At 34.8% G+C, this 21,048-nt stretch overlaps 1 protein-coding gene across 6 annotated transcripts in view; it reads left to right on the top strand.

Annotated features, from left to right (window-relative positions):
* Nucleotides 1–21,048, top strand: part of SMARCA1 (SWI/SNF related, matrix associated, actin dependent regulator of chromatin, subfamily a, member 1) — a 73,081-nt gene that overhangs the window by 40,347 nt on the left and 11,686 nt on the right. For all 6 annotated transcript variants that reach the window (XM_061407871.1, XM_061407872.1, XM_061407875.1 and 3 more), the window contains 6 exons: nucleotides 3,224–3,334; nucleotides 3,590–3,703; nucleotides 12,232–12,354; nucleotides 14,998–15,130; nucleotides 17,563–17,681; nucleotides 17,806–18,018. In XM_061407871.1, the coding sequence (XP_061263855.1) occupies nucleotides 3,224–3,334; nucleotides 3,590–3,703; nucleotides 12,232–12,354; nucleotides 14,998–15,130; nucleotides 17,563–17,681; nucleotides 17,806–18,018 (813 nt within the window). The remainder of the gene's footprint in view (nucleotides 1–3,223; nucleotides 3,335–3,589; nucleotides 3,704–12,231; nucleotides 12,355–14,997; nucleotides 15,131–17,562; nucleotides 17,682–17,805; nucleotides 18,019–21,048) is intronic.

Here is a 21,048-nt window from a genome sequence, read left to right as displayed (position 1 = left end):
CCTTGGAAGGGATGTTATGTCTTTCTCAGTACGTCATACCAGGGAACATGATGTCACTATGTTGTGTTACTGGGTACATTAATCTTAGTCACTTTGTTGAGGTGGCGCCTGCTGGATTTTTCCACTGTAGAGTTACCAATTTTCCTTTTGTAATTGATAAATATCTTGGTGGGGGGAGCTACTTCTCAAACTTTTACACACTGATTTTGGCATCTCTTGGTGGAGTTTGCTTACAATAGTTATTGTGGTATTTACCTAAAGGTAATTTTGTATTTCCTTCATTCCATCTATATTTATTAACTGGGATTTTTCTGTAAGGAAAAGCTGTCCCTTCTACCCATTTATTTATATACTCATTTATTTATATCACCATGGACTTAAGAATGTTTATTTTTTTAGTTATAATAAAATTCTGTCATTTTTATTTTGTTACTCAAATTGCTCTATAAAGCTGTTATATTTTTTAACTGACAATGAATTTTTTAAAATAAAAAAAGCTTATTCTTGGGTATTGATTTTATTGAAAAATGAGGTGGGTCATTTTAATTTACATTGCAACTAGTATGGTGATAACACTTTGTTGCTACCATTATTACTGGTTAGTTTTTAGTATCTTGACCAAAATCTATCTGGTTATTCCATCTCTAACCTTAATTGAGACCATTTATGGTTTACTCTGATGAGATGGAGGTGATAGCCTGCATGCACAGTGTAGAAACTGCCTTCCTAATACGCTTTTTAGATCTCATTATGTGACTTTTTAAAAATTAATTTTGCAGTCATTCCTGTGGGCTTATTGGCTTTAAGAGTGTTTTTTAAAGTAGAAAATATTAAACAGTGAAGAGTCTAACCATCACTGGTGCATCTTATCTACATTCTTCAGGGAAAATTAGGCTTAATAAAATATTTGTCATTTCTAATATAACATATTTTCCTGTGCTTCTAAGAAAATAATGATGTGCAGATACAAAAAAATTTAATAACAATTATGATGACATACTTTTATAATTGAATGATTAAATCAGAATTTTTATGAATATTCTGAGTTGAGATTATAATGTGTTTCCTTATTTTTTAGATAGGTTCTTAAAATAGGTTCATACTATCCTTTGAAAAGAATTGAAAACCTGCAAGAATGTTGTTCATACATATCATGGAAATTGCACAGTAAGGGAGATTTTCATGTAAGATTTGTTGAACTAGTTGCATTAATTCATAGCCATACTTGATGAATTAAGTCACAGTGGCTGACATTGATTCTGAATAAATTGACCTAAATAAGTTTGTATTAATGTACTCTTATCTAAAACTAATTTAGCATATTTGTTCTGTTTTTGAAAGTACAGGAATTGCCCTTTAATACTTGTTTCAAATTTGAGTACCTAAACCTTCACACGAGTATAGATTAAATGGCCAGATACATTACTTTTAGAAAGTCGTTATTATTGATTTATTTTAACCCCAATTGAGACAAATAAAATATTGGTTATTGAAAAATGTCTTTTCTTTCCATTACTGTCATCTCACATTAGCCCATCTGAGGGGAAAGACAAAACACAGCTCATTTCACTGTTGTGAGTATTTCTCATTTTACATAAACTCACATTATACTCTCCATCTCTTATGAACTTACAGAGTTAAAAGAGACATTTAGTCTAACAAAGAACTGGTTTTTTTCTGTCTCACAGATGTTTCCATATGTGGATACCGCCATTTTATTTGACTTTAGCCTTTACTTCTTTAGACACTGAGAATTTGTAGATTTCTAACCATTCTAGTCATCTTAGTTTATTATCCACTCTTTTAAGCTAATTTTTAAGCTAAACTAAAAAATTATTATCTTTAAGCTAATAAATGTATTAGCTTAAAAAATACTTAAAATGTATTATCCACTCTTAAAACTCAGCCTGTAGATGTGGTCAAATAGAGTGGGACCATTAATTGTAGATTAGTGGCCAGTTTTATGTAAAGGCACTAGGCTAGGTACTGTGAAATCAAGAAAAATATCTGAGCTAGAAAACCACACCTCAGACTCTAGAACTTCATTTTGTCATGTTTGTATATTGACTTTTAAATAACTTTTTCTAGCTGATATTAGGGTAAAGTTTTGTAATGCTACCAAATCATTGTCTACCAAATGCTACTAAATCACCCCACTTTGGATGTTTAATAATAGCTTACATTTAGCTCTTGACAGTCTACCTAATGCTTTCACATATGGTCACATGTAATCCTCAGGTAGGTATTATTATTATTCCCATTTTACAGATAGAAAAAATAATTTCTTCAAAGTTACACAGTTGATAAAGTGGCAGAACCTGTTTCAAATTTCAAGTCTTTCTGATTCCACTGGCTTGTCCCACATCTACCTTACCAAGAGGTCTCATTTTAAAATTTCTCTTGATTTGAAGGGATATATGGCTGTCATGTTGATATTCAGTATTTTATGCTTTTCAACTGTTTTCTAATTCATACACTTAACAAAGTTACCAGAACCAATGTTAGTCTTCCTCCAGTATTAAGTCACTATTTATTTTGACATAAAATATTAACCAGATTGTACAAATTCTTCTCAATTACTAATAAGGAAGAGCTAAGCTTCAGAAGGCAATGGCACCCCACTCCAGTACTGTTGCTTGGAAAACCCCATGGACAGAGGAGCCGGGTAGGCTGCAGTCCATGGGGTTGCTAAGAGTCGGACACGACTGAGCAACTTCAGTTTCACTTTTCACTTGCATGCATTGGACAAGGAAATGGCAACCCACTCCAGTGTTTTTGCCTGGAGAATCCCAGGGACAAGGGAGCCTGGTGGGCTGCCGTCTGTGGGGTCACACAGAGTCGGACACGACTGAAGTGACTTAGCAGCAGCAGCAAGCTTCAAACATACTTAAAAAAAAAACCCAAAACCATCTTTGCACCTGAACTTGCTATATAGAATGAGGTTTTGGAATTTGGGATGTATAGCTGTGACTTAAAAACGCTTTGTTTTGAAGTATAGTTGATTTACAATATCGTGTTAGTTTCAAGTGTACAGCATAGTAATTTAGTTATTTTTTCAGATTCTTTTGGGGGTGCATGTATTTCTTCCATTGAGAGTTTTATAAAGCAAGTTTTGATTCTTCCTAATGCTTTGGTTTTCTCGCACTTCTACAACCTTGATGTACTGGATATTTATAAAACAATTTGGAGTAATTAAACTCTGCATTCTTGTTTTTGTGTACAGCTTGGAATGGTGGAATGGATTGAACCTCCCAAACGAGAACGCAAAGCAAACTATGCTGTGGATGCCTACTTCAGAGAGGCTTTACGTGTTAGTGAGCCGAAGGTTCCAAAGGTAAAGCGTATGAGGCCAGGTTTCACGTCCTATAGCAGAATTCTCTTGTAGCATGGTCTCTGATTCAGATTTACTTATATTAGTACTAAATCTTAGTCTCTAAAATATAACAGTACAGAAAAGTACTTGATATGCCCCAGCCTTATGAATGGATTCCATTGTATTTATTTTTCTATGTATAAAAGAAATAATAAAAGATAAGTTCACTTCATGAACTGAAACAAATATGTGTGTAATGCATTTTTTCCCCCACAGGCTCCACGACCTCCAAAACAGCCAAATGTTCAGGATTTTCAATTTTTCCCACCACGTTTATTTGAGCTCCTTGAAAAGGAAATCCTTTATTATAGGAAGACAATAGGCTATAAGGTAATTTTTCAGTTTTTTAGATTAGCACAATATAATCTTTTAAGCTAATGTAATGTATTAAGCTAGACTAGAAAGTGTTCCATTTTAATGTGAGAGAACCTAAGAGTAAATAAAAATAGTGGTGTTTTTAAAACCAAAGAGAAGGTTTTTACTAGAAGTAAAGTATCAAACTACCCAGTCACTAGTGAGATCATCACTAAATGAGATTAATGGAGAATTTTCTAATATTTTAAAAATATTTAAAAATATTAAAATTTCATTTTATTTTAATAATGCTAGTGTTCAAGTGCTCAAAGAATATGTAGAATAAGTAATAGGTATGTATTTAGATAGAAGTGAATGTATGGTAGATGATAAGAAATTTTTGATTATTTTCCTCAAAATGACCAAGAAATAATGTTTTCTTGTTGATTGCTCATAGATTGATAGAAGCCCCGGTGGTGGTTAGTAGATTATGTTCACTTAGGTGTTAAAATAATGATAAATATGATAGTGAATTGTGGAATTTAAAAATGATCTTTTGGAATTCAAATTTCTTATTTATATGGGTAGATAGGAACCTATTTACAGTGAGTGAAATTTAAAGTTTGTGATACTAAAGCTATCACATTGAGAGATTAAGCATTCCAGGCTATTTTCTATATGTTGAAATTGGCTTCCGAGTGAATGGAAAGAGATGACCAAAGGTATAATAATCAATAGTATGAACAAAATTATGCAGATATTAACACTAATAATAATTTTATGAAGATTTTTGTTTTATGAATTTGAAACTGTGTTTTAAAATTTATTGTGAATCTTTATCATAAATGGAACTATGACCAATTATTTTGATTAGTAACTGTCATGTGCCTAGAAGAGCTCCATACATATATATAAGATATTTATAAGTTAGTTCATATTTTGGAACTGAATGACTCTCTGGAATGTTTCTACTGTTTGTCCAGAGTTAGAGCACTGTCTTTTGAAATAGAACAGAAAAGTTTTGCTTGCTGTTTATGTACCAAAGTTTAGATATATTTAAATAGGGATAAGAAACTTAAGGTGAATGTAAGTGGAAATGTATATATAAATAGGAACAAGAAAGTTAGGGTGAATATAAATGTAAACATTTATAAATAAAGTGGCTAGTTATAATCTGGTTAGGGAAATGTGATTAAATTTGAATGTATTTAACCAGCAGGACTGGATAAAATCCTTCTTAGGAAGTTGTAGAAGAGTAAAGTACTCATGGTTGAACATCAGATCAGGCATAAAACCAGCTTCAAAGAAAGTGAAAACAGTGATACGTTTGAAGAAACAGGCAAATTATAGGTTCAAAATGTAAAATAAAAATAGTAAAATTAATAAAGTAGTGAATAAGATTTTATGGGGTAAGCATATATATACATGATCCCACTAGGGATTATTAAACATTTTAGATCATTATTTTCTGTTACTTTTATTGACTGTTATTAGTGAGACTTGAGAGGAGAATCAAATTGAAATGTTAGACCTCAGTTAGTAATCAACCAAATATCTGTGTAGAACATCTGATAATTGGATAATGCTTTACCACTTCATTTGATTTCTAAGAAATGCTATGTGATAGGTTTTGTTATCACCTCTATATAATAGGTGAGGAAACAAGTTTGGAGAGGTTAAATGACTTATTTAAGGTCAGGTAGCTAACAGAGTTGCCAAAGGTGCTGGTCTCAAACACAGGTTCTAAGCAGTCTAATGCTATGCTCTTACCACTCAGACATTCGGGGCTATTTCTGCATGTGACATAACTCTGCTTCTTTCTGCAGCCCTAAATAAGGACTGTGTTTACAGTGGTTTGACATGTTGTTTGGGAGGTGAGCCAAGTGGTAGTCAAGTAGCAGCAATAAAAAAATCACCTCTGTTAATATAGCTGTTTATACTCCTTCTTTGGAGATACTGAAATTCTGTTCCCTGTGATAATATAGTGCCCACCACATTCTCACCACAGCTCTGGTTTTAATGTAAACAGTGCCTGTCATTACAGGCAATTCTGGTTAGGGGTTGGGGGTCTTACATGAACAGTTGGGCAGTGGCCAGCTGGAAAGAGATGGAGGAGAGAGGAAACTTTAGAAGAGAGAGGAATGAAAGTACAGCTTTTAAAGGGTGATAGGGAGGAAGATGCGAGAAGAGAGGAAAGGGATGAGTGATGAGAGGGAAGGGCGTGGAATCCATGCTATGGCACCTTCCTGTGTTCTGTTCCTCACCTCCTGGAGAGAAGTGACAAGAAAGGGAGTGTGAGTGAAAGGAGAGCTGTTTTTCATTTAAGACATATTCATCGAGTGCTCCCCTGTGCCAGATTCTATGCCAAGCTCTGAGGATAAACTGGTGAATAAGACAAGGGGGTTCCTCACACATGGTACTTAACATTTTAATGGGAGACGAAGACATTACGCTGAAAGCACAGAGTAGTAACTTTATTTGGTTTCAGTGCTTATAAAGGGTGCTACGAGGGAGCATAACGTGGGTATCTAATGTGGACTGGGAGGTCAGGGAGGTGGTCTCTAAGGATCAGCATTTAAGCTGAGATCAGAGAGATGCATAGGAATTAGCCAAGTGAAGTGTGGAAGATAAACGCTAGGTTGGGGAGCCACAGGTACAGAGGTGTTGTAGGAAGGAAGAGTGCCCCTTTAGAAACACTCCCCAGTGTTGCTGGGGAGTGGTGAGAAGGAGAATGACAGATGAGTGGGTTGAGTTGGATCATGTGGAGCATTGAACATTAATTATAGGTCATATTAATTAGGTGGAACTTTAGAGCAAAAGAAAGCCTTTGAGATGTTTTTTTAAGGCAGAGGGGTAGGTGGGTGATGGAATAATAACAGCAGATGCTTATTTAGTCCTTACTTGTGTTGCTTACTCTCCTCAGTTTAAAATGATTAGTTCATCCTTCTCAGAAGAGCCCTGGAACTATATACCTATTTTACAGATGGGGAAACTGAGGCATAGAGAGGTTGAGTAATTTGCCCTGAGTAATTTGCTCAAGGTCAAACCACTTATAAGAGGTAGAGTATGATCAGCTTTACATTTTTAAAAACCACTCTGGCTGCAACACAGAGAATGGTGAGTTTCTCCAGGGAAACCCAGCCAGGAAGCTGCCACAGTGTGAAGATGAAAAGATGGAGGTGGCTGGGAGTGTGGTGGTGGGTTGGAGGTGGAAGGAGAATGATCCCCTGGCACTCCACTCCTAGTCCCAAACTCTCCTCAGCCCCATCTGGGATTTCCTTTGTATTGTCTTAAGACTTCCCTTGGTCCTCCATATGCATACTTAGCTGAGGATTTACAAAACAAAGAAGAAAATATTCTGGATGTTGGTTCTTTCTGAACCTTGTCTCTTCCATTCTTTACCAGGGGCTACAGACCTGAGCTAAGGTGGGTGCTTTAATTGGGTGGATCTTGTGTTTGAGTACAGTTGTCCCTCAGTATCTGCGGGGCATCGGTTCCAGAAGCCCCCACAGGTACCACAATCCGTGGATGCTCAAGTCTCTTTAATAAAATGGTGTAGGATTTGCATGTAACCTATGCAAATGTGACCATATATTTTACATCATGTCTGTATTACTTACAATACCTAATCCAATGTAATTGCTATGTAAATAGGTATAAATACAATGTGAATGCTACGTAAATAGTTACCTGCATGCAGCCAAAGCCAATTCACATTTTGCTCTTTGGAACTTTCTGGAATTTTTTTTCCCGAATATTTTTTTAATCTGAGGTTGCTTGAATCCACGGATGCAGAACCCACAGATACAGAGGGCCGACTGTATGGACAGATGAGCATGGCATGTTAATCATCTGCAAAAGCTTCCTGTTAAGGACGATGTGGTATTGATAAGTGTTGGGCATATCTTCTCAAGGATATATAGCATTGATTTTTTTTCCCCTACTAAACCTCCAGAAAACTCAACCCAAGCCACAAAAGTGAATGGAGCAATAGTTTGTTCTCAGATAAACGGGACCGTTGTAATGGAGTTTCCTGATATTCTGTACATAGTTAAACTCTCAAAAAGGGACTCCTCTCTCCCTTTTTTTTGCTTAAATGATTGTTAGCCCAGGGATTACAGGTTCTGTGTGAAGCTGGGGGCACTGTGGTGCATGGTTCCATTTTGCCCATTTTGAGTCCCCACAGTCACGTTCTGTAGTGACTTGGGGTGGAGCTAGTGAGGGACTCAGTAGGTTTGAAGCAGTTGGTAAATAGCATTTTTCTCCAAGGCCTGCTTATTTGCATTTTTATTTCCTATTGTGTTTTTTTCTGCTCCATACTCAGCTTGACAGAGTCACAGCAGTATTGTTGATAATAAGATCTGGAATTGAAGAGTTTTGTTTTATTTGAAGCTGAGAGAAGTAGTTGTTTTACTCTCACCACTTGGTGGAGAGCTGTGTATTATGTGCCAGTTTTCCCTGCTGTCTAAGTTTTGACCTTGTTCCAAGTTAAACATATTCAGAAGCTTCATTGCTCTTGTGACTTAAAGGAGTTACCCTAATGCTTTTAATTACTTGTTCACTAAAACCTTTCTGTCGGAAGAAGGTGACTGAATTGAAATTTCAATTGCAGAATTTTAAAAATCCAGAGTATCCAGAAGTCCCATGGAGTCTAAAGACCTACAGTGAAAGAGTTTTGCCGTAGTAGAAGCTGAAGAAGGCTGTAGAACATTCTAACATATATCTTCAGTAAAAAAAAATTCTTTAGAAGTGGATATAAACATTTGACAAATGCAGGAAGTTCTATGATCTTTGTGAGTTTTGGTAATGTGTCATTGTGGGCCACCTGTTGTGCTGTGGTAGAACTAAAATACGTGAGTTGATTTCAGGTTACTACTTTCATTTTGTGTGTTGTCACATTTAATTCTGTACTCCATATTTCTATGAGATGCTTGCTGAAACTCCTAAGAAAAATGACCCTCCAAAAAGTTTTTCACTTTTCCATGGAACATAGCTCTTAATCACAAATTCCTTACAATCTGACTAGAAATCTAAATCATAATTGAGCTGTTTTCTTGAAAGATAACTTCTTGTATGTTAAGTGTTGCTGGGGACCATCAGTGAGATATATACAATGTGAGTACTTGAGATACTATCTAGGTATCTGTTTAGTCTTTTGGCCTATAATTTGTCTATTTAATTCTTTTATAGCACTTTGAGATCGAGGGAAGCTTAGTGCTCATAAAACCTCATGAGGTGAAAAATGAATACCTTTTAAAAATAATAAATATTAAGAAGTAGATTATTTGTAGGAGATACAGGAATTTAGGAAATTTGAGTCATTTCTAATTAAAAAATTCTAGCAGCTATTTTTGAGTAACTTTTAGAATTAAAATAGTAAATGTAAAATTAAATGTCATTCTCAAGTTTTGCTATATTAAAAATGTGAGCAGTGGATCCTAAAATTTAATGGGTATAATGTAATATTCTGATTTTGCCTTTATTAAAATTCAAGGGATGAATTTTTAGTATTGGGGAATATCTACACAGGAATAAGCAGTTTATTTTGTGTGGGTATATTATCCATTTTCTATCATAAAAATGAGGTATTTGTGAAATTTTTTGTTAAAGTAAGGGTTTTTGCATATGCAAAGTTTGAAGCTATTTGGTAGAGCAGTATCTTAAGATTAAATAGATTTTCCTCAATTAAAATTAAAATTTGAGGCCAAAGTAACTTCATCAGCAATTTAAAGGGTCTGTTAAACTTTTAAAGCTGTGTCTGTAATTTTTTCAACATTTTATTATGAAAAAATTTCAAATATAGAAAAATGTTGAAATAATTATACAGTGAACACCACATATATTCTCCAATTTACATCTTACTGTATTTGCTTTATCACCTATTTAACCATTTCTCCAGCTTTCTATCAAATGAATATCCTTATTTTTTAATGCATTTCTAAGTTACAGATATAAAGCACTTCAATATGCATATCATTAGCCAGAGTTCAATATTTATTTGATTTTTAAGATAAAATTTATATACATTGAAATATATAAATCTTGTGTATCATTTGATGAATTTTGACAAATGGTATGCCCACATGACTGAAGTCCCTACAAAAATATAGAACATTACTGTCCACCAGAAAGTGCATCTTTCCAGTCAATTCCCAAACCCACTCCCCAGACAAACTCACTGTTCTGATATTATTTTCCTCCGTAGATCAGGTTTTTTGTTCTAGAGTTTCACAGAAATGGAATCATATAATATTTGTAAGGCTTCTTTCACTTAGCATAATGTTTTTGAGATTCATCCATGTTGTCTCATTATCAATGGTTCATTCTTTTTTATTGCTGAGTACTATCCCATTGTAAGGAAATAGCACAATTTGCTTATCTAGTCTCTTGTTGACGGACATCTGGACTGTTTTCTGGATTTTGGCTCTTGTAAGTAAAGCTGTTGTAAGCATTCTCCTAAAAGTCTTTGTAACAGTTCAGAGTGAAATTGCTGGTGTGCCGGTAATCTAACAGTGGGATTTAGCTATTGAAAAAAGTTACGTTAAACCGTACATATCACTGGACTACACTTCATTTTTAATTTACAGCTTCCTTTTCATTTCCATTTGCTATCATCCTAGGCCAGGTGACCATACCTCATTTCTAGGTTAGTTTAGCTGGTTCTCTTGCCTCTAGTTGCTTCCCTACTTCAGTCCATCCAGCACAAGGTTTACAGGTGATATAACACTACTCCCTTGTAATCTCCGGTGGCTTGTTGTTGCCTACTGTGTGGTTTGAGAAGGCCTTCTAATTCTGTCTCCACCTGGCCTTGTTTCTTATCCCTTCTCAACATAAACTCCATATATGCTCCTTCTGGTTTTTACCGTCACTGTTTTTGCTTTACTGCTCCAGCCTAGAATATTCTTTCTCTCTTTTCCATCTCCCCAGATCTTTAGAATTCTTAGAGTACAGCTCAGAATTCCACAACTAGGTTGTGAGCTCCTTATGTAGGCAAGGACCGTGTTGGCTGCTTTTTATATTCCAGTGAACACCTGTCATAGTGCTATGGATAAAACAGACATTTAGTCAGTACTTACTAATTTGATTGTCTCGTACTGATGATTACAAATGAATCTGTTTTTTCAGTATGTCTTAAAAAATTTTTCTTTTGGCCACAGCATGCATGTGGGATCTTGGTTCCCTGACAGGGGATCAAACTTGTGCCCTCTGCATTGGAAGCACATCAGGAAGGTCCTTCAGTATTTCTTTTTAATGCCCAGTTAGTAGGTTTCATATTTAAACAACTACTGGATACAATAGTTTGTAAAAACATTTAAGTTACAACCCTGTGGTTGAAATGCTATGAAATATGTATAATGATTAGAGAGATATACCCTAATATGCATTTAAAATTACATCACAGTAAAACCGTGACTATCTGATACCCCTGGAGGATGAGTCATTTATGATAGGTGTGCATTCGAAACAGTGGAAGGCTTACCATCAATCCTGTTCTTGCCATATTTAATGGAATGCTAAAAATAATGTACTATATATGTTATATACCTGCCCTCCTAAATCAATGTGCTGCATTGTCACTGCAGATGCACTTAAAAATGATGTGAGGCTTTGCGCTGAGTAACTTAGTTTATCACTCCATACAGTGAATGCTGCTCCATACTGCTGAACTATATGGGTTGTCTGTGTTCATGGGGCCACACTGAGGCCCCTGGGGCTACATTTTTGACATACAGATGATGGCTGACTGCTTGCTTCCTTGTAGAGCTGAGCTTCTGTCCTCAGTCTTTTGAACTTGAGCTCTCTTCTTCTCAGTTGTCAGTGTATTGCAATTCTCTATACTATGCAGAGATGTATAGTATACACTACACTTTTTGTTGGTCACGGCTGCTGTAGTCTTTTTCCCTTGACTGCAGGTCCCATCGCAGCTGTTTGTGTGCTTTGCTTATCCCTTCCCTCTTATATATATATATATATATATAGTCTCTTTCTTTCTCTCTCTCTCTTTTTTTTGCTTCTTCTTTATTCTGTCAATTCTTTCAGTCTTTGCATTTTATGTGAAGATGGTCTATCTCTCCATACCCTGGCAGGCAGTAAAAGCACTCTTTTCTTTTTGCACGCTGAACTGATCAGAGCATTGGATGCAATCTTCAGGTGCATTGCTACTTCTATACCCTGGTCTATATTGCCAGGTGAATATGGACTCTTTCCGTACTACCAAACTTTGTTTCTGGGCTTGAGATTTTATTGTATAATGTTGGTGTTGGGGATAATGATATTATTACCATGTATTAATAATATCATAGGGATTTTTTTCGTTCCACAGTATGATTAAATCTAGAATATAATGTGGCATTTAGCAATGGGTTTTTAACTATAAAATACCACATGGCACATTTAAGAACAATTTTACTTTGGTAATATCATGGTAGGAGAAATGTGGAGAGGATCATGTGTCATGGTATGATAATTTACTGTTGAAATAACTCTACATATTGATACAAGTATGTATACCCTTAATTAATTTTTCTCAACAGTTTACTCATAACACATCTCTCGATCTTTAGGTCCCAAGGAATCCTGATATCCCAAATCCAGCTGTTGCTCAAAGAGAGGAACAAAAAAAGATTGATGGAGCTGAACCTCTTACACCAGAAGAGACTGAAGAAAAAGAAAAACTTCTCACACAAGTAAAATATTTTAAGTGATTGAAATACTTTTAGTCAACCAGTAGAAGAAAAGAAAATATAGATCACACTTATTTTTTTATTGTATGGGCCTGGTACCCTGATCAGACACACCAGCAAAGCACAGGGCCATAGTGTAGACATATATTTAGATCAACAATCCCTATTTTTTAATCTCTTATATAAAACAGTTTTGGAAATACTAAAAGATACATAAATGAAAAATATGTGTCAATTATTAGAAATAAGACATACATTTTATCAATTATACTAAAGTCACTTAACCCACATATGAATCCTGATAGACAATAATTACTAGCATATTCTTAAAATATTTATTTTATTGATTATGAACTGTCTTCTGAAATTATACTCTACTAATCTTTTATTTATGGAATGACTTCATAATCCTCAAAATGCCTCATATCCTTTCTTGAAAAGAATTTTAATACAATGGTGAGAAATTTCTGAAACTTTTAAAGATACTTATTGTATAGTTAAAAGTTATTAAATATTTAAATAATATTTATATTTACTAATAATTAAATATAAACATTTTCATTTGAACAATATATTGATGCTTTCTGGTCATTGTTGCTTTAATGAGTTTTATGAGTGACATAACTTCCAAAATAATCTGTAGAAGATACAAAGAATTACAGTGCAAAAGGTACTTACAAAATAATAAATAAAAATGTGTTCTACCTTAGTATAGAAAAGAGCCAGAAAGATTTATTATTCAACAGATTTTTTGAGCAATATGCAAAGCACAGTGCTAGGAAATTTTCCATATTAATTATTGAAAGTTCATTTTTATATTTATATATTATTTTTATATAGGTCTTTTCTTTGTTATAACATGTAATTTTATTGAATGAATTTTTACAAATTACATTCATAAGTTTCTGAGCCAAATGCCTGGAAGTCATAAAGTTCAGTTGGAAAATGTAATTGCAACTGGCTAAATATTAGGACTTCAGTTCAGTTCAGTTCAGTTCAGTCGCTCAGTCGTGTCCGACTCTTTGTGATCCCATGAATCGCAGCACGCCAGGCCTCCCTGCCCATCACCAACTCTCAGAATTTACTCAAACTCATGTCCATTGAGTCGGTGATGCCATCCAACCATCTCATCCTCTGTTGTCCCCTTCTCCTCCTGCCCCCAATCCCTCCTAGCATCAGAGTCTTTTCCAGTGAGTCAGCTCTTCGCATGAGGTTCAGCTTTAGCATCAGTCCTTCCAAAGAACACCCAGGACTGATCTCCTTTAGAATGGACTGGTTGGATCTCCTTGCAGTCCAAGGGACTCTCAAGAGTCTTCCCCAACACCACAGTTCAAAAGCATCAATTCTTTGGTGCTCAGCTTTCTTCACAGTCCAATTCTCACATCCATACATGACCACTGGAAAAACCATAGGCTTGACTAGACGGACCTTTGTTGGCAAAGTAATGTCTCTGCTTTTGAATATGCTATCTAGGTTGGTCATAACTTTCCTTCCAAGGAGTAAACGTCTTTTAATTTCATGGCTGCAGTCACCATCTGCAGTAATTTTGGAGCCCAAAAGAATAAAGTCTGACACTGTTTCCCCATCATATTAGGACTTACCATAGAATAAAATAAAATATTTAAATATTCATGTTTTATTTTCAAAATTTATTTCCTGAACACAAAAATAAAGTTATGGTCTTAGAATGTTCCCTGGCTTGCAGTATATTGTAAATGTACAACATATTGTGAACATACAATCTCAAGTGAGAAATTGCTTTTGTTTGTAATTAGAAACAAAATCAATTTTTTGTCCCTCTTAGTACTTGAAGTCATTTTTAGTCATTTTTCTCTACTGCCCTAAATAATTAATCTTTCAAAAAATCACAGGAGTACAAAGGAACAAAATGTGGCAGAAAACTTTATCAACTAGAGGTTAAGGATAGAGTTTTGCTTTGTTGAGGTTATCACATTTATGTGGGTTGGGGCATGAGGAATGGAAGACAGAAATTTAGTCTTGTGACTTCAGAGACATGCTAATAAATACCAAAGAGACTGAAAACACTGATTGGTCAAACTGTTCTCTTTTAGGAAAGAAATTGAGTGGGCCCAATAACACCGTTTATAGAAATCCTATTTATGAATATAATTTTGAACAGAAATTATTTATTCATAGTAGTTTGGAATGATGTAAAGAGTTATAAAAATTTTTCTTCAGTCTTTTTTTCTTTATGTATTTTTTTGATTTAAAGCATCAACAATTTTTTTCTTAATTTACGTGGGAACATGTCTGTGAAAAAAATGAAGTACTGGAATATCCAGGACTTCAGCATTTATATTAGCATTTTTATTTTATGCATTTGTATTTTAATGTAGTAGGCATCTATAAAATACGGAGTTAAAAACTATATAATATCTTGGAACTATAAATCAGTTTTTAGTACTTAGAGGGAAATATATTCTCTTTATGATAGAAAAGCAGTTATTTTTGCAATAACACTATTCAACTTTTGATTCCAACATAAAAAAACCTGGGATTTTATAAGAAGAAAAATTTTAAGTCTTTTGAACTGTTTTTAATGTATTGTTGTATAGAACTAAATAGAACAATATTTGGATTTGTTAATTTAACCTCTATTGATGATGCTTGCTTTCTTGTTCACAGGGATTCACAAACTGGACTAAGCGAGATTTCAATCAGTTCATTAAAGCTAATGAGAAATATGGAAGAGATGACATTGATAATATAGCTCGAGAGGTGGAGGGCAAATCCCCTGAGGAGGTCATGGAATATTCAGGTTTGTATATATAACTTCAAAAATGGTGTTTTACTTGTAACCTTATGCATTTCTTTGTGTCAGTTTAATTATACCTTTGTTCAAAGACCTTTCAACTTTTATGAATAAACTGTAGGTGAAAGTATAAAATATAATTGCATTTCTATGAAAAGATGATAAGACTTACAAAAACAAATTGCTGTTGTCCCTGCTAGTTAGCTAATAGAGCGAAGTATAGCACTGATAAAACAAGGGTAGCTAGTGGATGATCATCTTCTGGGCAAATCAAGTTCTGGACTTCAGTTTCAGTGGATGGAATTAGTGTTTTTCTAGGTTGTCCTTGAAGTAGAGGATTCCTATCAGGTTCTTTTAGATCCTCAGGCACTCTCAGGGTTTCTGTTTGCTCCAGGGAGGTTATATGAATTCCATTAACTCCAGGCAAGCTGGAGTAGATCTGAAAAGACTGCTTGAATAAATCTGTTGACAGGTCCTAGAATCAACTCCCTCTCTTACTCAGCTGTGTCTTTGGTCTTGACCAGAACTAAATTATGTGCCAACTCCCTCTCTTACTCAGCTGTGTCTTTGGTCTTGACCAGAACTAAATTATGTGCCAAAGCATATGGAATAAATACTGATTACAATGTCACAGTGCAGCCAACCTCAGGCTTCTGAAAACAAATCTTTTAAAATAGACAAGTATGTGTAGTAAGTTTTCTTTATGTAGAACATAGGAAGTTTCTAAAGTCCAAATAGGTTGAGCTCTCAAATTTAGCCACTTCACTTTCATTTTTCACTTTCATGCATTGGAGAAGGAAATGGCAACCCACTCTAGTGTTCTTGCCTGGAGAATCCCAGGGACGGAGGAGCCTGGTGGGCTGCCATCTATGGGGTCACACAGAGTCAGACATGACTGAAGTGACTTAGCAGCAGCAGCAGCAGCTGTATAGAACCTAGAACATTTCTCCCCATAGAAATGTTACAAAGTAGGTTTAGGTTTCTGTGCTAGCCCCTCAAAGCCTACTTAGCCTAACAAGTGAAATTCTCTATTTTTGCTGTCAAAAATAGTAAGGAGGAAACATTGAAATACTAATAAATATGCCAAAGATTAATACAGACTAGGAACAACATTTTATTTATTTTTAGTGCTAGTGCTTGAATAAGTCTATGTTTAATTAGGGAGCAGATACTTTATTTTTCTTTTGGAAATGTGAAAGAGCCTTCTGGTGATTTCCAGGGACTTTAGAGATGGATTATATTGAGTTGTTATTGTATAACATCAAGTCTATGAATGTTCTTTACTTTGATACCAGCATAACATTACTACTGCTGTTACCATTTGCCGCATAAGTTTAGGGTATTTGGAGACTTAAAAAGGGGTAAAATAGAGGAGAGAGTTAAATTTTAGCAGCAAGAGTTGAATGAAAATAGTGTAAAAAGATATGTGCTGAGAAATTTTCTGAAGTAGAATTTTCTTCAAAAGACAAGAAGGGGAATAAGCATCAATGTGTATGAAGTTGCGAGAAAAAAAAAGTTGATTAGAGAAGATATTATGTCAGATATTCCTTCAAGTTGACATCAGGCCAGGTAGGATGACTAACTCAGGACAGCTTAATTGGGGCTGTGCTAGAGGATATAATGTTCAAATAAAAGCATAGCTTAAATCAGTATCTGTATTATCTTTTGAAATTGTAGTCATCTGAGATGGATAATTAAAAACTTCATAATAGGGACTTCCCTGGTGGTCCAGTGGCTAGGACTCCACCCTCCCAGTGCAGGGGGCCTGGGTTCAATCCTTGTCAGGGAACTGGATCCCACATGCTGTAACTAAGATAGAATATCCCACTTACCGCAACTAAGACCTAGTGCAGCCAAATAAATGAAAATAAATAAATAAAATAGAAAAAAAAGCTTCATAATGTTTTATGAAAGGAAAATTGCTAACCTAAAATCTTCTTGTTGAGGTCTTACTTGTAAATGAAAAGAGGCATTTAATACCCCTCATTTATTACACCTTAAGAGTATTTAATAATTGAACATATATATATATATATATATGTGCATGTGAAAGTGAAGTCGCTCAGTTGTGTCCAACTCTTTGCAACCCCATGGACTGTAGCCTATCAGGTTCCTCCATCCATGGGATTTTCCAGGCAAGAGTACTGGAGTGGGCTGCCATTTCCTTCTCCAGGGGATCTTCCCAGCCCAGGGATCGAACCTGGGTCTCCTGCATTGCAGACAGACACTTTACCGTCTGAGCCACCAGAGAAGCCCTGTATATATGCATATATATGTATATATATATATATGTCTATATATACTGATGAATCTGAATCTTAAGTATAAACAGTATAAGTTCACTGCATCCTTTCCTGCTAATTCTTCATTCTATAGTTCCTTGGATTCATTTATGTAAGATGACAGAATTGTGAAATAATAACTCTTGTTTTTTTCAGCTGTATTTTGGGAACGTTGCAATGAATTACAGGACATTGAGAAAATTATGGCTCAAATTGAACGTGGAGAAGCAAGAATTCAACGAAGGATTAGTATCAAGAAAGCCCTGGATGCTAAAGTACTATATTTCCTAATTGTCAAATTACCAATAGATTGTTTCAATTGATGATTAAATGGTGATTAGCTTTGACTTATTACTACTGCATATTTAGTTAAAAGCACTATTTTGTTTAAATCTATAGATTGCAAGATACAAGGCTCCATTTCATCAGTTACGTATTCAGTATGGAACTAGCAAAGGAAAGAACTATACTGAGGAAGAAGATAGATTCCTGATATGTATGTTACACAAAATGGGCTTTGATAGAGAAAACGTGTATGAAGAATTGAGACAGTGTGTTCGGAATGCTCCTCAGTTTAGATTTGACTGGTTTATCAAGTCTAGAACCGCCATGGTATGTATTCCTTTCTTGTTTATTTCCTCCTACTTTTTATTTTGAAAAATTTCAAGCATCACATATCCTTCACTTAGATTCTGTACCACATTGGCTTTCTCCTCTTACTAGTATATGCATATGTGTGTATATATGTATGTGTGTGTGTGTATATATACTTACATACATAGAATCTATCTATACATACAGAATCTATATATAATACTCAGAAATTCAGAAACACAGCTATATTCAGAAATCTAGATCTGTATTTTCTATTTATTAATATACAGATCTATGTTTCTAAACCATTTGAAAGTAGGTCACAGACATCATGAGTTCACCTCTAAATACTTCAGCATTTATCACCTAAAAATAAGTGTTTATCTCTTAAATAAAAATATTTTCCTCCATGAGCATAATACCATCATCCTACCTGAAAATATTAACATTGATTCAGTAGTATCATCTCGTATACAGTCCATGTACAAAATTTTCCACTTGTCCCCAAAGTGTCTCTTATAGCTGTTCTTTTAAATTGATGAGCCAGTCACAGTTCACATACTGCATTTGGTTGAGTCTCTTTAGTCTCTTCAATCTACAACTTTTGTTTTTCACGACAGTGACTTTTGTAAGGTACCCAGGCTCATTTTGTAGAATGCCCAACATGTATCTCATTGTTTGCTCACTGTTAGATTTAAGTTAAGCATTTTTGGCAACCGCCCGCCTAAGTGATGTGTACTGCATCATATCAGGAGGCTCATTATGTCAGGTTGTCACACTCTTGGTGATGGTGAGTTTGATTACAGGGTTAATATGGTGACCATCAGAGCTCTCCACTTTAAAGGTAGTTTCCCCTTTGTAATGAGGCAGGTGATATTTGAGACTGTGTGAATAACTTAATTTATTTTTAATGAGAAGGAATTGTTGCCTGAGTTTTTGTAAGAGTATCATGAGACCGAATAATTAAGAAGAGATTTTATTTTAGCTTGATGTAATTTCTTGTTACTTTCTGACATGAATTGTGTTCCTGTTAAATCCTAATGCCGCTTAGTAGTGTTCTTGCTGGTATGGAAATAAATGCTGGTATGGAAAGAGTCGTGTTCGACTCTTTGCGATCCGACCCCGTGGACTATACAGTCCATGGAATTCTCCAGGCCAGAAGCCTATCCCTTCTCCAGCAGATCTTCCTGACCCAGGAATCGAACTGGGGTCTCCTGCATTGCAGGTGGATTCTTTACCAACTGAGCTATCAGGGAAGCCGGAAATAAATGCAACATGTTTTTAATGTTGGCACGTCAGTCTTTTGTTAGTTGAGTTAATTAAGACAAAATAGATTCATATAGCCTAAAAGAGTTGGACACGACTGAGCGACTGAGCGACTGAACAACAACAACAACAAAACATTAAAAGTAGCCAGAACCAACAATCCATACCATGGACATTTTTCTTTAGTTTCTATTATAAATGTTTTCTTGGCCAAAAGTTCACAGAGATGTGAAGCTATGCTTGATATTTTGTCTGACCCATTTTATATTCTCAGTTCAAATTGAATAAAAAGAAAAGTATGACTTGCTATATTGAAGGTGCTAATTTTGGTGGATGCTTTATAAATCAGATATTTTGTGTTAAAACTTAACACAAATTTAGAGTGTTCCTGGATTGTTATTAGACTGTGTCTATCAAGTTTATGGAATACATAATACTGAGAGAGGTAGCAAATACTTTGGATCAAGCTTGGATCAAGCCAGAATACAAAAGGAACTAGAGAAATTGTAATGATGAATCGATTGAATCTCCCTTGCTGCATGTCAGTAATAGGGATGAATGTAAAGTGCTGTACTTGTATAAAGGAATAGGAAGAGGTATAAATGTTAGTAATACACAGTAGAAAGAACTGAGGAAAGAATAAAAAAGATGAGGATTAATCTGTAGCATGAAGGACTGATGTTGGAGGGAAGAGTTGTTTGACAGGTTCTTTGGATCATTGAAATAGACTATTGAAGAACAGTGTAGAATAGCTTTTCTATTAGCTTTGAAAATTAGATTCTATTTTGAAGACTTTGGCCGTGAGCTTGTTGGCCTTTTAAGGTGCCTTCTAGCTTGATGCATCTATGACCATGTTTAGCAGAGAACTCCTTTCAAAAGCCAGGCATTTAAAATTTTTAGCCATTTGGCATTTTATGCATATAGTTATCTAATTTACAGCAGCATTAACAGCTTGTAAAAGATGAATACCCACCTGCATTTGTTGATGAATTATGTTTTAAATCATACATGCCCTTTTATGTGATGGAACATTTGCAGAGTTTTGTATATTATTTCAGTGATATTTTACTACTTTTTACAGGTTGAGTTTAATGCTGTTTTCGGTTTCTGGAAACATTAAGCTAAAGCAGTAGGGTGAAACAGATTCAGAAGTGCAGGGGAAATCTTACATTATTTGTAATATGAACATGACTGTAGAACTATGTAACCTTATTTCATTTTCTAGGAAAAAAACCAAGTGTATTGTTAACGACCACTAGATGTCTCTGAACTCCCTTGTAAAGAATCTTTTCCTCCATCTTTCTACAAAACATTTATGTCTTTCTTTACCAAGAGGTTTAAATCTTTAATGTATGTTTTTCAAAGAGTAGATATTAACTACATACGTGACTGAAAAATGAAACTTTTGTCTTAAAAACGAAGACAATTCTGTCCTTAATTATGTTCTGGAAGGTGGAATTTATGATTTCTAAAGAATCTTTAAAAACATATAGTAGCTTATTTCATAGTAAATATTTTAATCCAGAGTTTTTGTTACGTTTTCCACTGTATCATTTCCTTCCTAGTTAATGGGTAATTTTTATGTTTCTGGATTTAGACTATGTAGACCATCTTTTTAGAATATTTCATGATAATATAAATCATTAGGGAATTAAAAAATGGATTACTGTTATTTCTAGATGATCTCTTTTCCCCTCATTTTAAACAATTGGTCTTGTATAGTGGATCATTCACAATCTAGGAAGTGAAACTTCCCCCTTGAAGGAGGCAGTTGTGATTTCC

The sequence above is a fragment of the Bos javanicus genome, chromosome X (assembly GCF_032452875.1).
Source record: "Bos javanicus breed banteng chromosome X, ARS-OSU_banteng_1.0, whole genome shotgun sequence".
Classification (NCBI taxonomy): Eukaryota; Metazoa; Chordata; class Mammalia; order Artiodactyla; family Bovidae; genus Bos; species Bos javanicus.
Note: the sequence above shows the minus strand (reverse complement) of the source record. Positions and strands in the feature narration are given on the sequence as shown.